Source organism: Thamnophis sirtalis, unplaced genomic scaffold (assembly GCF_051295495.1).
Source record: "Thamnophis sirtalis isolate CommonGarterSnake01/CBP01778 unplaced genomic scaffold, rThaSir2_p1.2 scaffold_12, whole genome shotgun sequence".
Taxonomy (NCBI): Eukaryota; Metazoa; Chordata; class Lepidosauria; order Squamata; family Natricidae; genus Thamnophis; species Thamnophis sirtalis.
Genome location: NW_028261392.1, coordinates 34963431 through 34981687, shown reverse-complemented (window position 1 = coordinate 34981687; position 18257 = coordinate 34963431). Strand labels below are relative to the sequence as shown.

Genomic DNA, 18257 nt, shown 5'->3' with positions numbered 1-18257 from the left:
TTCAGCGGTTCAAATCTCACCGGCTCAGGGTTGACTCAGCCTTCCATCCTTCCGAGGTGGGTAAAATGAGGACCCAGATTGTTGGGGGCAATATGCTGACTCTCTGTAAACCGCTTAGAGAGGCCTGAAAGGCCTATGAAGCGGTATATAAGTCCACTGCTATTGCTATTGCTATTGCTACTGCGTTTGTGGTGCAATCAGAACATTGCGTGTGTTGAAGTTGTTTTAACGCAAACCAAAGATGCCTTTTAAAAAACAAGTTTACATCATATCCTTATGCATGCCAGTGCTGTGTGTGAGATAAGTTGAGCTGCGGTTGGGCGTGGCTGGGCAGGCTTGTCGGCCGCTGGGCACGCAGGCCCCGGCTGAGAGGTACGCGGACTTTCGCGTTCGGGTGGAGCTGATTGGGCGCCGGCTGGCGATGCCTGGGTAGGCGCAGCGGCCCTTCGGTAGGCAGACCCTTGCTGCTGTCGTTGGTTGAGCCCGGCTGTTGACACGGGAGGATCCGCCGGTGCCCGGCGCCGCAGCTGATTCACATGGCGCCTCCATACTCGTCCGTCTGCCAGCAGGACCCTGTAAGAGCAGGGCCCTATTATCTCTGCTATAACCCCAGCCAGCCATTTCGGTTCCCCTGCGTAATTTTGCGCGTACACCCCCTCACCCACCAGAAAATTCCTAGGGGGGTCTGTAATGTTTGGTGATGTAGGAGAAAAGGCAGGGTTCATTCTGTCTAGGGTGGTTCTCAACCGGCGGCCCATTAGGACTTCAGCTGGGCTTTTCCCAGTAGCTTGACAGGGTGTGGAGTGTTGTGCCAGTAGGTACGTGCGGAGGCGTTGTGGCCATGGGAGGTGGTTTAGCCTAGCTAGGGCTTCCTTAGCTGATCGTACAGCTCTTTCAGCCGAACCGTTGGCTGCAGGATGGTAGGGAGCCGTGGGTGCATGGCGTATGCCTAGGGAAGCTAGGAAGGTCAGGAATGTGTAGGACTGGAACTGGGGCCCGTTATCGGAAACGATGACGTCTGGCAACCCATGAGTCGTGAACAGGGACTGAAGAATTTGGACGGTGGCGCCTGCTGTGGTTGAACCCATCTGGACGATTTCAACCCATTTGGAGAGGGCGTCTACTATTATTAAGAAGGAGCGGCCCTCTAATGGGCCGAAGAAATCAATGTGTATTCGGCTCCAGGGTGAGGGAGGGGTCTCCCAGGCGTGTGTAGGCGCAGACGGAGGAGCTGGTCTGACAGCCTGGCAGGAAGGGCACCGCTGTACCCAAGCCGCAATGTCTGAGTCCATGGAGGTCTACCAAGCATAGCTGCAGCCGAGGGCCTTCATTCTCACTATGCCTGGGTGCCCTTCATGAAGGTTGGTGAGTACCTTCAAGCGGAGGGCAGCTGGTATTACTACTCTGGATCCCCACAGTAGGCAGTCTTGAGATGAGGAAAGTTCATCTCGGCGGTGGTAGAACGGAAGAAACTCACCTGAACAAGTTTCCTCTGTCCAGCCCCGTCTAACGGCATCCAACGCTCTCTGGAGGAGGCGGTCCGCACGTGTGGCGTCAGACACATCGGTGGCCAACAATGGACAGGCTATGTTGTCTGTCAAAGTGAATACCGATGCAGAGGGTGCTGGGTCTGTGACTGGGGTGGGTAGCGGACAACAGCTGAGGGCATCAGCGTGCCCCAGCTGTTTGCCTGGTCGGTATGTGAGGTTATAGGTGTATGCGGAGAGAAATTCCGACCAATGGCCCATTCTTGGGGATAGTATGGTTGGGGTGGGGCGGTCCCCTGCGATGATACCTAGGAGGGGTTTGTGGTCGGTCACTAGTGTGAAGTGGCGACCATACAGGTAATGATGAAACCATTTTACTCCTGCAACGGCCGCGAGGGCCTCCTTGTCCAACTGGCTGTAATTTCGCTCAGGTTTGGACAATGTGCGGGAGTAAAAAGTGATGGGTGCTTCGGTTCCGTCGGGGTAGGAGTGACTGAGGACGGCTCCAATCCCATAGGGGGAGGCGTCGCATGCCAATACCAGAGGGAGGTGCTCGTTGTATTGCACTAGCACAGGAGCATTGGTCAATAGCGTTTTGACAGCCGCAAGCACCTGCGCTTCGCAGTCTGTCCAGATCCAGGGGGCAGATGCGTCGAGGAGACGATGCAATGGTTCTGCAACTGTGGCTTTGTGTGGAATGAATGGGGAATAGAAGTTAAGGAGGCCAAGGAAAGCCTGAAGCTCTGCCTTGGTGGTGGGAGTGGGGACGGAAGCAATGGCTTCCACCTTAGAGGGGTGGGATGGATTCCCATGGAATCCACCAAAAATCCCAAGAACTCTACCGATGGCATGCCGAACTTGCACTTAGAGCGCTTTAAGTGCAGTCCGGCTGCTCGGAACCTGGAAAGGACGTCCCTTAGCGTGTTGACGAGTCCTGATTGGTCCTTAGCGGCGATCAGGACATCGTCAAAGTAAGGGACGACCCCCGGAATGCCATGGAGCACTCGCTCCATAAGGCCCTGAAATATTCCCGGTGCCACACTGACCCCGAACTGGAGGCGGCGACATTTGAACACGCCTCTGTGCGTCACGATGGTCTGTGCGGTGGCGGACGCCTCGTCCACTGGCAGCTGTTGGTAAGCTTGGGCCAGGTCCAGTTTTGCAAATGTCTGGCCCTGGCGCAAGGAATGCAGGACATGCTGCACTACTGGTACGGGGTATGGGTGGGCTTGCAAGGCCTTGTTGAGCGTGGCCTTATAGTCAGTGCATGCCCTCAGTGAGCTGTCGGCTTTGAGGGGTAGAACGATGGGTGTCTCCCAGGGGGCGTGGTCAACGGGCTCCAGGATGCCTTCCGCGACGAGCTTGTCGAGCTCGGCATCCACGCGAGCCCTCAGTGCTAAGGGGACCCATCTAGCCTTCAGGCGGATGGGTGCCAGCAAGGGGTCTAGATTTAGGGTAATGGGGGTGCCATTGTAGCACCCTAAGGAGTCTGAAAAGACGTCAGCATATTCCGGTAACAGGGACTCTAGGGAGGGGGCTAGCTGGAGGGAGTTAATGCCAGAAATTCCCAGCCCTAGAGCTCTAAACCAATCCATGCCTAATAGTGATGCTAATGGGGGTTTGACCACTACGAGGGGTAAAAGATCCTGGAATTTGCGGAAGGACACGGGGAATGTGCCGCAACCCAAGATGGGGATGGCATGTCCTTGATAGTCCCAGAGGAAACAGTCCGTGGGACTCAATTGTGCAAGCTGGAGGATTGGTATAAGTGCCCTCAAGGTGTACCAGGAGATTATGGTGCTGGCTGAGCCTGTATCTAGCTCCATCTGGCAGGGGCGGCCTGCGAGTAATATGCGGAGGTGCATTTTACCCTGGCCGCCGTAGGATGAAGCTGCAGCCGATTCGATTTGCCAGTCAGGCAAAGTGTGCTCCGGTGTGGACATGGTGTAGCAGGTCATGCGGCTTGAGGACGATCCTGGGGTTTGATGGCAGCTGGCAGGAGGCTGATTCATCATGGGAAGAGTAGAAGAAGCAGAAGAAGGAGGCGGCCTCGGGTTCCGAGCGTCTCCGGCGGATGATCTGCATACATTGGAGATATGGCCTTTTTTACCGCAACGGCGGCAGACGGCCATGCAGAAACGGCAAGATGCCCTGGAGTGGCGGTCGCCGCAACTCAAACAATTGTTTCCGTCTCACAGGGGCTGTGCCCTCATGCGATCGACGGTAGCTGTGGAGTCGGCACAGGGGTCATTAGACAGTATTTGGCTGTGCACGCCGGAGTTGGGCAACTCCTGCAGCGCAGATGGGGGCAACCGACGAGTATCTGGGGTTGAATGGCCAGCCATTTCGTACACTCAGGCCATGTCAACAGCAATCTTCATTGAGAGTACGGACTTTTCCAGGATTTTCCTGTGTAGGTTGATATCTAGGAGCCCGTATATAAATTGTTCCAGCAGGGCATCCTCTAAGTCTGGAAATTCGCAGTTTATTGCGGTTGCTCGCAGTTCTGTGACGTATTGGGCAATTGACTGGCCCTGCCGTTGGATGCATTGTCAGAAGGTTTGCCTGCGAGTGTACTTCGAGGGAACCGGCTCGTAATGCAGCTTAAGCCGCTCCATCAGGATGTCGAGGGGTAATGAATGCACAGGTGCTGGGCCGGCTAACGCACGGGCTGTGGCAAACATTTGTGCCCCACAGTAATGTAGAAATGTGCCCCGTCTTCTCCCCTCGGGAAGCTCCGACAAATCATGGGCCCTAAGGAAGACCTCAAATCTTTCCACAAATGCATCCCACGACTCAGTTTCTGGATGAAAAGCAGTGAATACGGAGGATGGAGCCAGAGCAGGCACTGCAACGGGGTCCGTTTCTGACATCCTCGTCGCCAGTTTTAAGTAACGAGGCGAGAGTCGTCGTTGTAACAGTAACGGTTTTTAAGAGTTTATTTGTAACAGGTCTAGCTACAGAGAGGATTCAGAACGCGGACAGCTCCTGACCAACTGACAGCTCTTTATATACTCGAGCTGTCAGTTGGCCAGCCAATAGGTGACCGGCGCGTCTCCCTCCAGCTGGCGGGTGCGTCGCAGCCAATCAGGTACCGACTGCTCCAGCCCTGCCCGTCGGCTGGCACGGGAGGACGCAACATTTTCATCTTCGGTATTGGATGGGTTAGCACTGCCCCAAGCAGACCTGGTACACAATCTGGGGGTCCTTGAGTGGTGTGCTTTAACTTAATTTAATTTGATTTTTTTTAAAAAATGTTGCTTTGTTTTTTCTGAATTGGTCCATCTGAACATCTATGATGTTAGAAATACTAGGAGGTTTTGGTTTTGGTTTGTTTTGCTATTGCACCTGTGCTTCCAAAAAAAAATCTGAACACTGCAACATAGGTTTATGCATTCAGGTCTCCTCTCTGCTTAGTGACTCAGTTCTCTTACATTTATCCAAGATTATCAAGATTATTCACCTTTTCAAATTCTTTTTCTGTTGCATACAGCTATTTTTATATCCTCCCCTTACTTTTCTATAATTTCTGGTCCATGGAGGCACACTGCAACTTTTAGTGCTTCTTCAAATGTTCACAAAATAAAACGAAGGGGCTAATTTCTTCTACTCAAGGTCCCAGGGACCAAAGGCAGTAGGAGCTTTGACATATCACATCATGAGATACAAAGATAAGTCTAACTCGTTGTTCCAATTATCTTTATGATTGTGGACACAACTATTCAAATCCCTGTGGAAAAACAAGAGTGAATTAATTGGCAAATAAGGAACTAACTTGAAAACGCACAGGCTAAACTACAAATGCAAGATCAAATTCATAAAAATGTGATCGATCTCTTCTAAATTTAGTAGCTGAAACCTCAATCAATAAATACAAAAAGAGCCAGAAAAATATAAATAACAGCGCTAATTTAACAGGATTAAAGAGCAACATGCACATTTCTAATGAGAAAGCAGACGCCTTGTAATATCCACTCCATGATATGTTGCTAAGCAACAAGATATAAAAAGATGTACAATAGTGGTAATTCCTTCCACATATGAAAAGAGCACCTTACAAGGCATTTATAATGCATTCCTCCAGAACAAAAATCCGTAGAGACTACTTAAATTTCCATTTTCTATAATACAGATTGTTAAACAATTATGTATTTTGTTTTTGTTTTAGCTAATGGAGTAAAACTGTGATCTTATTTAATCATTAAATAAGAATTCTGTAGAAATAACAGCAGCAGCAATAAATGAAGTGCCAACCACTTCTCCAATAAATCTGATAAAGAATCAAGCTTCCAAGTCAATAAAACATGATTTACAAATAATTGTTGGATTAATATATCACACCAACCTAAAAAAATTTTAAAAACTATATTTTGGCTTAGTAACATATGTGAATCAGCTCAATATTAGGGAGTAAAATCCAATTAACTACCTCCATTTGCCTATCTTACCTGGACATTTTTAAAGGTATTTTTTAATACTACCTGCAAATTTTTATTAAAATATATTTTGAAAGCTTAATATTAATCTGTTTCTTTATTGTTCAATAAATAAATACATCTTAATCAGTTTCTATACAGTTAAGACTTCAGTTTTATATATACCTGAATGCAAGTTCCAATGAAATGACTGTTTTTTCATCTAGAACGTACTATTAAAGTGTATAGTATATTCTTTAACTCAGGAACATTTGTTTCTTATTCAAGAACATTATAGAATGCATAACTGTAGTTGGCTAAGTATGGCAAGTGACATAATAATACAATAATATAATAACAGAGTTGGAAGGGACCTTGGAGGTCTTCCAATCGTTTCAGACAAATGGCTATCCAACATCTTCTTTTTTTGAAATTTTTTTATTTTAATTTAACAAAAACACAAAAAAAGAATCATCCTTCATTACATCTTGTAGAAAGCATGTCGATTGGTTACACATAACTTTCGTGCATTTTTTCCAGTCATTACTTATAGTTCATATTAGATTATACACTTTAAGTCAAAAATCTTTGTATATCTTACTATCAATGTACCACAATTCTCATTTGACTACAATTATTTGAACATGCTTTTACCTCAAATCATTCATACTTAAAGACACAACCACATAATGGCATTCAAAAAATCATCCAATAACATTACACCTTTATAGCATCTTTTAAGTAAAAGTGACTTAATAAAAGTTTCTAAGACTTCCCCCCCCCTTTTTTTTCCAACTCACTGACTAAAATTTATATCCAAGTTACTTTAGCCAATACCATGTATGTATATATTGTATGTATATATTGTTAAACAATGTCCATTAACATTTCCTTGTTGTTATTATAATTGGCTAAAATCATTTACTATTTATGCTCCATCTCCTCTCATCAGGGCCCCCACCCCCCAAAAACCCCTTACACCTTTATAACAAGATCTAAATGAAAATTTGTTAATAAAATTTATAAGTCTTTTTCCCAGGTCACAATTTACAATTTATATCCACATTTCTTTTACTAAATTGTCAATACATGTATATATCATTACGCTGTATCCTTTATCATTTCATTATTATTATTTATAGTTAATTAATTGTTAGCAAGTAAACATTTAATAACAATCTAAAACAATCTAGGAGTTACAAAATTCCTACTTATTAATCACCAATAATTTAAAAAACTATTTTTTTTATTACCAACTTTCATTGTCAACCTGTATCTTTCGAGTAACAAAACAGTCTTATCTCTCTTGCCAATTGTGGAAACAGTCTTCTTTTTATCTCCTTTATAAGGTTTTTATAGGCTTCTCTTCGCACTTTGTTGCTTGAAGGTCTCTCAGATAATCTCCTTGCCCACCAGTTGCTACTAAAGTTAACTTGTCTTTGTTTGTCAATCTTGCTTCTGAAAAAAATTCTCTTCTTATGTCTATCATCATTAATATTTTTTTTCTCTTCTGTGTCCTGGAATCTGGGGTAGCGCTCCAATTCGTCGAATTCCCTTTCCCATATTTCCTTCTTTCCATTTTCACCCACATTTGCTGCATTAAAATTCATCTATTATCTTATCTTTATCTTCTATATCTTCATTCTTCCCTTTAATTTTTGGGGATCCAACCCCATCATCTTTTGAAACTTCTTCTCAATTCTCCCATATCCTTCCAATAGATTTTGAATTCCAGCCAAGATATTTTGGAATTTTAAGGTTTCCTCATCTAAGTATTGACCCATGTTTGCAAAACAGAAGAGAGAAAGAAAAAGAAACTAACAATGCCTGCGACTCTAGTCTTCCAGGCCTCTCCTACTTTTATTTTAAATTGACTTGAACACACGTTCTTTTATACTCTTCAAAGGGGAAGGGTTCTGTTCCCCCCTTCCTTCCTTCCTTCCTTCCTTCCTTCCTTCCTTCCTTCCTTCCTTCCTTTCTTCCTTCCTTCCCTTGCCAAAATAATTCTCAGAAGCACCTGTGACAACAGTTCATGCCCTTGGTGATAAAATCAGTTTCTGTAAACAAGTTGCAAACCCTTCAGCTGCAAAGTTGGTGAAGTCAAGAAGAAGTAAGAAGAGAGATACGTTGTTAAAAAAACAAAACTCTTGAGTGGCAGATAATTTTCACCTTCTGTAGGAAACAAAGTTCTTTGGATTTCTTTTAGTGTGGTTTAATAACAAGTAGTAGGAAGAATTGTTAAAATAAAAAGGAAGGTTTTAATCCAGAAGTCAAAAAATAAAGCAACAAGAAGCAGAAGAAAAAAAACCAGTCTGTTCACTTTAAAAGGAGAACGTTACGAGCATTTCAATCCACAAAAAATAGTTAGAAAGACAAAGGAAAAAAAACTTTCCACAGTGATCCCATTTGGATTATTTTCGCCGCTCAGTTCTTTTGTTTAAGGATCTAATTTGGCTTTAAAGAAACATTTCTTTGGGCAGTCTTTACCAAATAGAAAAAATACCTCACCAGATGGACTCACTTTCTCTTTTCACTTCCTTCCTTCTGGAGCGTCCCGATTTCATCAGCCTAGGAGCTGCCTGTTTTCCACGGGCTTGAAGCACTTCCCTTGGGTCTATCAGGGATTTTGTGATATCCCTGAGACCAGCAAGGCTTTGTCTTCCTGATCACCGTCTCTACAGGACAGTTTAGGTCTCAATGGACCCCCCAGAGGCAAAAGTATCAACGGTGGTCTCAGAGTATCGAGACAGCACGTTGTAACATCGCAACATGGTTCCTCCCTCTCCACTATCCAACATCTTCTTAAAGACTTCCAGTGTTGGGGCATTCACAACTTCTGGAGGCAAGCTGTTCCACTGATTAATTGTTCTAACTGTCAGGAAATTTCTCCTCAGGTCTAAGTTGCTTCTCTCCTTCATTAGTTTCCACCCATTACTTCTTGTTCTACCTTCAGGTGCCTTGGAGAATAGTTTGACTCCCTCTTCTTTGTGACAACCCCTGAGATATTGGAACACTGCTATCATGTCTCTCCTAGTCCTTATTTTTATTAAACTAGACATACCCAGTTCCTGCAACTGTTCTTCATATGTTTTAGCCTCCAGTCCCCTAATCATCTTTGTTGCTCTTCTCTGCACTCTTTCTAAAGTCTCCACATCTTTTCTACATCATGGCGACCAAAACTGAATGCAGTATTCCAAGTGTGGCCTTACCAAGGCATTATAATATTACATAACACATTATAAAACGTTTTTATGACAATGAAAAATATTAGGCTAATAGATAACAAAAGCACTATAGGTAGTCCTCAGTTAATGATGGTAAGTGGGACTGGAAAGTGTGACATTACATGACAGAAATTCTGGCGCTTCCAGTTGTCATAATTAAGCAAATCATCATGGGACATTAAGTAAGGATGTCTAAGGTTGCCATTTGCAAACTTTTGCTGATTTCCTTTTTGTCTTTGCTTATAGGAAGCTCACAAAGAACATCGCAAATGGTGACCACATGACTGTGGGGCGCTGTGACATCATAGCTGTGACTGAGTCAAGCAAAAATACTACAACCTATATAGGAGAAGACCAGGCTGAACCCAATGGCAGGGCCAAACACATTAATTGTAGTTAAAGGAAGATTACTCTGAAGAAAAATAAAATATTTCCAAAAATCATGAAACAAAGTTCTCTTCATTCATGCTGTGATTTGTAATGGATTGTGGGAATGACCTTGGGGAAAGAGGGAAGAGGTGCTGCCCAGGAAACAATCAGAAAAGAGAAGCAGGAGTCCCCAAGGGTTTAAAGGTAAAAAAAAAACCTTAGAGAGGATTTTTGAATGGAATAAGCAGTTAAAAGTGGCAATGAAAAGTTGCTTTTTCAGGATTGCAAGGTTCTGTTAATGTAGTTTTTCACTTTGGATGTTTGAAGGTAGGTAATAACAAGATCCATTATCTCTCCAATTTATAAAAAATAAATTAATATTGGAAAAGTTTTGGTAGTTCAAATGATCACTTCTTTATTTATAAAATATATAAGTGAGATGGCTACTATGAATAAAAATTAATTATTAAATGTAACTAATTAAAGACTGAACAGGCATCAGAAATGGGTAAATGTCTTAATTTTACATAGTTTCCCATTTTTAAAATTCATTTCATAATTTATTTCAGTCAATGGCGTCATAGCCTCGAGGACTTAACAGTTTGTATATCAATTTCCAATGTTTATACAGGGCCATAAAATTGTTATGCTTTATATTCACTTTGGAAATCTGATACTTTTTTTTGTACAATAGTTTCACTCATTGAATATTTCAGCTATACATCTATGTATGAATTACTTGACTGGAAAACTTAATCACACAATATTGAGAACAGAGAGATCTATTTTACTTCACATGTTAATTTTCAAACAGTAAATTAGGATTAATTAGATTAAAATGCAATTTAGATTTATTTAACTAAACTGAAACATTTTTCTAACTAGCATCAAAAAAGACACATGCTAAACTATGAAATAACTGGTCAATTCATTTTAGTCCTACCCGTAAAATTTCTTCAACACAGTCATCATCACCTACTCCACTGTCCTGTAAACAAAGAGGAAATAGATATAAAGTTAGAATTAATAGCCACCATACATGAATACATGCCTTCTGGCAACATCTATGCAATGCTGGTGGATTGCTTCTGGAAATCATGCCATTTTTCTTAAATGTGTTTTAAAATAGAACACAGAAGATGAATATCTGAGAAGATGAATATACAATTATTATATATGACTCTTTTCAAAAATGGTAAAAGATAAGAAAAAATGTAAGTGTTGTTTTTTTCACCAAGTATAACATTGGAAATATTATCTCTGCCAAAGCCCATTTAAATTAAAAGTGCCCTACCACAGGTTGGCCATAACCCATTGGGAACTTCTTTGCTATAACAGTCATTGAAATTAAATGACTACTATGTAATTTAGTGTCATGGATATTATACTGGAGATGTTTAAAGTTGCATAACATTTACATGTACTGACACAGTCTGCCAAAACAGTATCTTAACTGATTCTGGCTGCACTTAAAATGAAAGCAACAATTCAACTGCAGATGAAACTAAAAACAGCATGAAAATTACCATCTCCATTGTATAATTGAGCTATCAAATAATATGAGAATATCCTATCTTGAAAAAAACAATGTATCCCAGTTTTTTAAAAAATAAAATATACTTATAATTTAAGAATGAGATTAATATAATGAAAAAATAACCCCCATGTTTTTAAAAGATTGGATATCAGGTTTTATACTTGCATTGTAAAAGTATAACTCAAAATGCACCAAAGATCCCACATTGTAAGAAAATTGAGCAATTTTTAAAAATTCATATGATTTGGTGTAGTCCAGCCATATTTCTATTTTGGTTTTAATTTACAACATACATTAACACAATTTGACAAGTGGGGAAAAGTTCTAAGTTAAACACACTGGACCCTCCATATACTCTAACCCAGGGGAGGGCAATTATGGTTCCTTTATGACCTGTGGATTTCAACCCCCAGGGTTCCTGAGCCAGCCAGGAATTTGAGGCATTGAAATCCACAGGTAGTAAAGGGGCCATAGTTGCCCACCCTTGCTCTAACCCAAGCCTGGGGAAAAGAATCAAATTTTCCGGAAATTTTAAACGTGGCCAGGGAGAAGAAAGCAGATTCTTTTATTTTATTCATTGCTGGAGAAAAATTACTGTGCCACAAAGCTTACATATTTATTGTTCTAGATTTGTCCTGAACTTCAAGATAAAAATTAATTCAAAAGCTTATCTTATGAAGGTTTTACTTCTTAGTTAAGTTCAACTGTTTGAAATCTGAAAGGAGATATTATGGCTTCATGGAAAGGAAATGCCAGATGCACATGTTTTCTCTTCCTATTATGGGATCTCTACATACTAAAAATAAAAGCTGTCAATGTAATGTATCATGACAAGGAAGTTCCTTCAGGGGCAAAAGTTCACTTCAAATCATCTTCTTGTTTACCAGTAGTATGCTTCTTTTCGTAGGCAAAAAAATATTGAAATGCCTTCTTTCCATTTCATGTTCCTGAACTATACAAATTCAAATTATATGGAAAAATACCAGATCCAGATTTGTTCTGCTTATAACAACACATACTCTGTGTGAATTGATGCACATTTAACAACGAGCAGACATACTGAATTAAATAGCCCTTACTTGTGAATAAGTATTTGGGTAGGATTACAATGATGATGATGATGATGATGATGATGATGATGATGATGATGATGATGATGATGATGATTTGGACCTTTTGGACCGAAAAACCAGGAAACTAATGACAATGCACTACAGTTTACATCCACGTGGTGATACTGATAGACTATATCTGCCACGAAAATCAGGTGGCAGAGGATTATTACAAGTGAAGCAAACAGTTGAAGAAGAAAAACATGCACTGGCTGATTATTTAAAAGAAAGTCAAGAACATCTATTAATCGAAGTAAAGAACAAAAATCTACTGAAGGCCCAACAGACGAAACAAGAATACAGAAAAGATGTGATAAAATCAAGAATGGAGAGTTGGCAGAACAAAGCACTGCATGGCCAATTTCTGGAAAAAATAAAAGATAAAGTGGACAGTGAACAAACTTGGTTATGGTTAACAACAGGTACATTAAAGAAAGAAACAGAGTCACTAATCCTGGCTGCGCAAGAACAAGCTATCCGCACAAATGCCATTAAGACCAAAATCGAAAAATCCTCTGATGATGCCAAATGCAGACTTTGCAAAGAAGCTGATGAAACTGTTGATCACATACTCAGCTGCTGTAAAAAAAATCGCGCAGACTGATTATAAATTGCGGCACAATTCAGTAGCACAAATGATCCATTGGAATTTGTGCAAAAATTATAATATCAAAACAGCAACAAACTGGTGGGAACATCAGCCTGAAAAAGTCACCGAAAATCAGATGGTCAAGATCTTGTGGGATTTCCGTATACAAACCGACAAAATACTGGCGCATAATACACCAGACATCACACTGGTTGAGAAAAATAAGGTCACAATCATAGACATCGCAATACCAGGTGATAGCAGGGTCGCCGAGAAGGAACATGAAAAAATCTCAAGATACCAGGACTTAAAAATCAAAATTCAACGACTATGGCACAAACCAGCAGTGATAATTCCAGTGGTAATTGGCACACTGGGTGCTATACCAAAAGCACCGGAATTACATTTAAAACAGTTAAAAATTGACAAAATCACCATCAGTCAAATGCAAAAAGCCGCACTGCTTGGATCTGAACGCATATTACGAAAATACGTTACGATGTCCTAGGCCCCTGGGTGGGGCCCGACTAGTAACCAATGCCAAATCCGGCGAAACAACTGGCCGCTGTGATACAATTGTATAATAACAACAACAACAACAACAACAACAACATAATTGCATAACTTTTTCATATGTTTCATCTGTTTAAAACCTTCAAACACTCATTAATGTATTTTATCCTGTATAAATACATACAACCCAGATAGGATAAAAGAAAAGACATAACAAATACATTGTATGGGTTGTGCAAAAAACAGCTTTGTGAGCAAGTATCCTAGAGTATGGGAATTGAAATGTCAATAACTAAAGGTGACATTATGGAAGAAATGTAGCAATATAATGTGAACATAAAATGCACTGATCAAGTTATTGAAATTATTTTGATTATCTGTGTGGACAGATTGATATGACAATTAAATAATTTTTGACATTTTGTAAAATAACAAGTGAACTTACATAAGAGTAGCCCTGAATCAGTGCTTTCCATGGAGACTATTAAAATCTGCAAGATGGCAGTCATAACAATGTAAGCCCCACCCCTTTTGTGTGCTGGGTAGGGCTTCAATTACAACAATGTATTAGCCATCGTGTAGATTTTGACAAATCACTGTAAATGCACCTGCTCTGAATCTTGAGCAATTTTTTAGAATGTTATCATCATAATATATATGTGAGCTGAGGCAACCCTGCCTGAGATGCTTTCTATTCTGAAGAGAAATAAATCCAAACTGAGCTAATTTGTGTTCAGCTGCCAGTAATATAAACATGCTGGTTAGAATTCTTTCTACAGCAGATTCCTTTGTATTTCATATTTCAAGTAAGTTAATAAGCAGATGTCAAAACTCTGAATTAAAATTCCCAGAAGAGGGAAGAACAAAGGACAATAAAAATGATTTTTAAATAATCATAGCGATAAATAGCATCTACTTCTGATAAATATAAATGCTGGCATAAAATGTTATTAGGCTACAGAGATGTTCTTTTGTTTCAGAAATATGTTTTGTTCTTCAGCAGTGTCATTCATCATCTTAACAAGCTCTCCATATGTAAATTAAATAGCAAAGTTTGATTCATTCAAATACATTTTTGTATTGTGTTAGATCATTTTTTAACATGTATTTCATTCCTTTCACTGCTGAATAACTTCAGAGTATTTGTGTAATTTAAGGATTCAGTTCATACCCTGGAAATGTTTTCTCATTAATGCTTATTCAGTTTTGCTTTCACTATGAAAATTTAAAAATCTTATTTAGGACTATAGTGTACAAATTAATATTGGATCCACTCTCTTTTGTGTTTCTTTTAAACAGAATTGTGTATTTAAAAACAAAACAAAACATATATTGTCCTTTTGTACCACCACCCCCAATTAACTTAAATGATTTTATAGTTAAACATGTACAATTAACTGACATGTCAAGTATTTATAATTACCACTTTCATGATCTTTGTAGAACAAGATGTTATTATTTAATTTTCTGGTGGTAGAAAAACCACACAGTCATATTGTATGTTTCTCTACTTTGGGGTAAATAAGCATTTCTTTAGTATTCATTAAAGCACCTAATTTTTTAATTTTATTTTCAAAACTTACCTAGCCCTACTGGCCAGAAATAAAAATAAGTTTCATATTTAAGTTAGTTGAAAGTACTGCAAAGAACACATATAACATTTTTTTCCAGAGAACTGGAAAAGGTATTATCATTTAGCATGGATATATCATTTGTTATGTGATTTAAAAAGATTTAAAGAAAAATAAAGACAATTTTACATTAAATTCAATGCAATTTAAAATTTACATTTTGCTTATTTAGCCATATCTGAAAAGAATTTTAAACACTGCTTGCATTTTTTACTATGTGGGGTTTAGACAAAACCACCCAAACTTTCTGAAATAAATGAAGTTTAATGCAGTGAGTTTCTCTAGTTATAAGAAACATTTGTGGACTTTATATGCCAGGGGTGGGTTCCAGCAGGCACTACTGCTTGTTGGTTCCTATGCGCGCTGCGTGCTTGATACAATTAAAATTGTTCTGTATATGGGCAGAACTGAAAACAAGATGGCAGCACCTACAGCACCACCTGGGGAACCGGTTCAGGGGCGTGGCAGGCCTGGGTCACTGCCAGTTCCAGCAACCCAGGCCGCCAAACCACTACCGGTTTGGGCAAACTGGTCTGAACCTGTAGGAACCCACCACTGGTGTACATGAGTATAAATTCATGGAGTAGGGTTTCCTGCCTAAGCAGGGGGTTGGACTAAAAGACCTCCAGGCTCCCCTCCAACTGTTATTCTATTATATTCTAAATTATTTCAACTGAAATAATTATATTCAAGGAAGTTTTCAATGCAAAGAATTTATGACATAGGATTGATGCTCAGAACATGGCCTATAATTGCACCAAATATGTCCATGTGACTAAACTTTCCTATGAATTATGCCTAGATGAAAAAGAAGCTGACTTTTTATGATTACAATTAAACACAAAATCATTTGGTTTATGGGAAATGTTCTGGAATGGTTATTAAAATTCAATATTACAGGAAAGCAAAGAAATATAAAATGCAAAAGCGAAACATTGACAGAATCATGTAGGGTGTAAGGAGGGGAGAAAGAAGCATGTTTCCACTTTATATAACAATGTGAAGTTACCAACTGACATTCCAAGTCAAATGTGATGCAGCCTGCATGTTAAACTTTTAATTAGATTTTAAAGTTAACCAGAGATCAGGCAGCATTTTTTTTTTTAATGTTTAGCCCTCAGAAATTCCTGTGCTAGTATATGTCTACAAATAAAATGCCTTCTGTTCAAGAAGTAAATGTCTTGGGCAGGCACTGATGTTGTTATAGTTCCTTGTTCATTTTCCCTACTTGGTTGCCACGACTGTCATAAAATATTAAGCTATAGCTGTGATGAGTGTAATATGAAGAATGCTTTAGGGTTTTGTTATTTTGTCTGCTCTAATTTATCAGAGATTTCTTTGACTAAGACTTAGAACAATTATGAGTCAATCTGTATTTTAAATAAAGCTGTCATTTTAAAAGCCTGGATCCCAGGTGAAAAATAGCAGGGATCTAATACTGGGGTACCACTTTGCCCAAGAGGTTAATAAAATCTGAACAATGAAGCAAACAAGATAGTTAATCAATACCATCAGACCACTACTTTTATCCCTTAAGATCTTCATTTTCAACTCAATGAACATCATTACAGCAGAGAACCTGGACAGTCAATCTCCGTGTACCGAAACAAGATAAATAAATTAATTTAGATGGTCATAAAAATTACATTGCTGCATTGTGCCATCTGACCTTTTAAAAGTATTACTCCTGGTGTTAATAACCATTCTAAATAAAAAAGTGAAGCAGCACATGTTATTGCTTTTAGGTTTTTAATACACAAAAGCAAATACTACGTATTATATTTAGGGTATGTTGAAGGACTTTGTTTTTAAGCAAAGCAACTTAATTCATACTTCTTGCACTAATATGGTAGTCAGACTCCTTCAAATTTTTTGTCTTTCATTTATCACAGTCTTATTTTAATGTATGTGTCTGTCTGTGTGTCTAAAGAAGAATAAAATATAAAACATTCATCACTATGTACATTTTTATTATTTTAAGAATTATACAGGGTCATCCATCATAAGAAACACAGCTTGGAGTGGTTCACAACACAACAATAAATTAAAAATCATTGAAATAAAATTATTATCTTAGAATGTATTAACGCAGAAATGAGACTTTCTGATATTCATCAGAAATGAGTATAAATTACAAATACAATGAATATTGATTTAGTAATACAGATCACTATAGTTGTAGTTTTTTAGTAATATATCAGTACCATTTCCCTGACAAATTGTTATTTTTCCAGCATGTGTCCTTCACAAAGAGATATTTTGTGCAAGAAGTAAAAGTTATAATACAAAAGGTGCCATCTTTCTTTAAACCATTGTATCTCATTTCTTGAGTAAATATCAGCAGTACTTTTTTCCCACTAAAAGGATGACAAGGGGAGACACCCCCATTTCTTCTGGTACCAAAAGAATGAGGCATATTTTTTCCTACTTAGCTCAGAACACTTCCTTAATGTAATATCCCTTAATCGCATCAACCAACTTCTTACTATTTTACCCAGATCTGAATGAATACAGATAGTCCTCAATTTACAATAGTTCATTTAGTAACTGTTTGAACTTACAACAGCACAGAAAAAAATGAGTTATGATTGTTTTTCACACTTATGACCGCTGCAGTATCCCGATTGTCATGTGATCAAAATTCAGAAACTTGGCAACTGATTCATATTTATGACAGTTGTAGTGACCTAGGCTCATGTAATCCCATTTTGCAACCTTCTGACAAGCAAAGTCAATGGGGAAGCCAGATTTACTTAACAACCATATTACTAACTTAACAACTGCGGTGATTCACTTAACAACCTTGGCAAGAAAGATCAGAAAGTAGGGCAAAAGTCACTTAACAAATGTATCACTTAGCCACAGAAATTTTGGGCTCAATTGTAGCCATAAGTAGAGAAGTGCCTGTAATAGTTTGAATTATTTTTGATGGCCAGACATACAGAGATAGGCAACATTAGCAAAGGAACATATATATTTTTGTTCCCCAAGCTTTGGTCCAATACTTGTAATATCATCACCTATCAGCTACTTCAACACACAAGGACTTTTCTTTCTTTAATAAGATACATACAATCATCTGCAATCAATGCCTCTCTAGATTCTGCACAGGACAAACAAAAAGAATTACTGGATACAAATTTGACATCAGGACTCCAAAACAAAGACATAGTAAAAACAGAACATTTTAATCTGAGAGAATTTTGCACTATAGATTTTAAAGTAGTGCTTTTTGAACAAAAAAGCCATCACACATTTAAGCATGGGGTAGTAGAACTTGAAATCTGAACAAAGAGAGATACAATATGTCTATAATATATTACAGTGAAGAAGAAACCACCTTCTTGGGATGAGGTGTCCTTGGTACTTTCTGAGCTTGG

General features: G+C 39.3%; 1 protein-coding gene across 3 annotated transcripts in view; it reads right to left on the bottom strand.

Moving 5' to 3' along the window:
• Positions 1 to 18257, bottom strand: part of AFF3 (ALF transcription elongation factor 3) — a 226793-nt gene that overhangs the window by 128889 nt on the left and 79647 nt on the right. For all 3 annotated transcript variants that reach the window (XM_087726604.1, XM_087726606.1, XM_087726605.1), the window contains exon 4: positions 10439 to 10483. In XM_087726604.1, coding sequence (XP_087582730.1) covers positions 10439 to 10483 — 45 coding nt within the window. The remainder of the gene's footprint in view (positions 1 to 10438; positions 10484 to 18257) is intronic.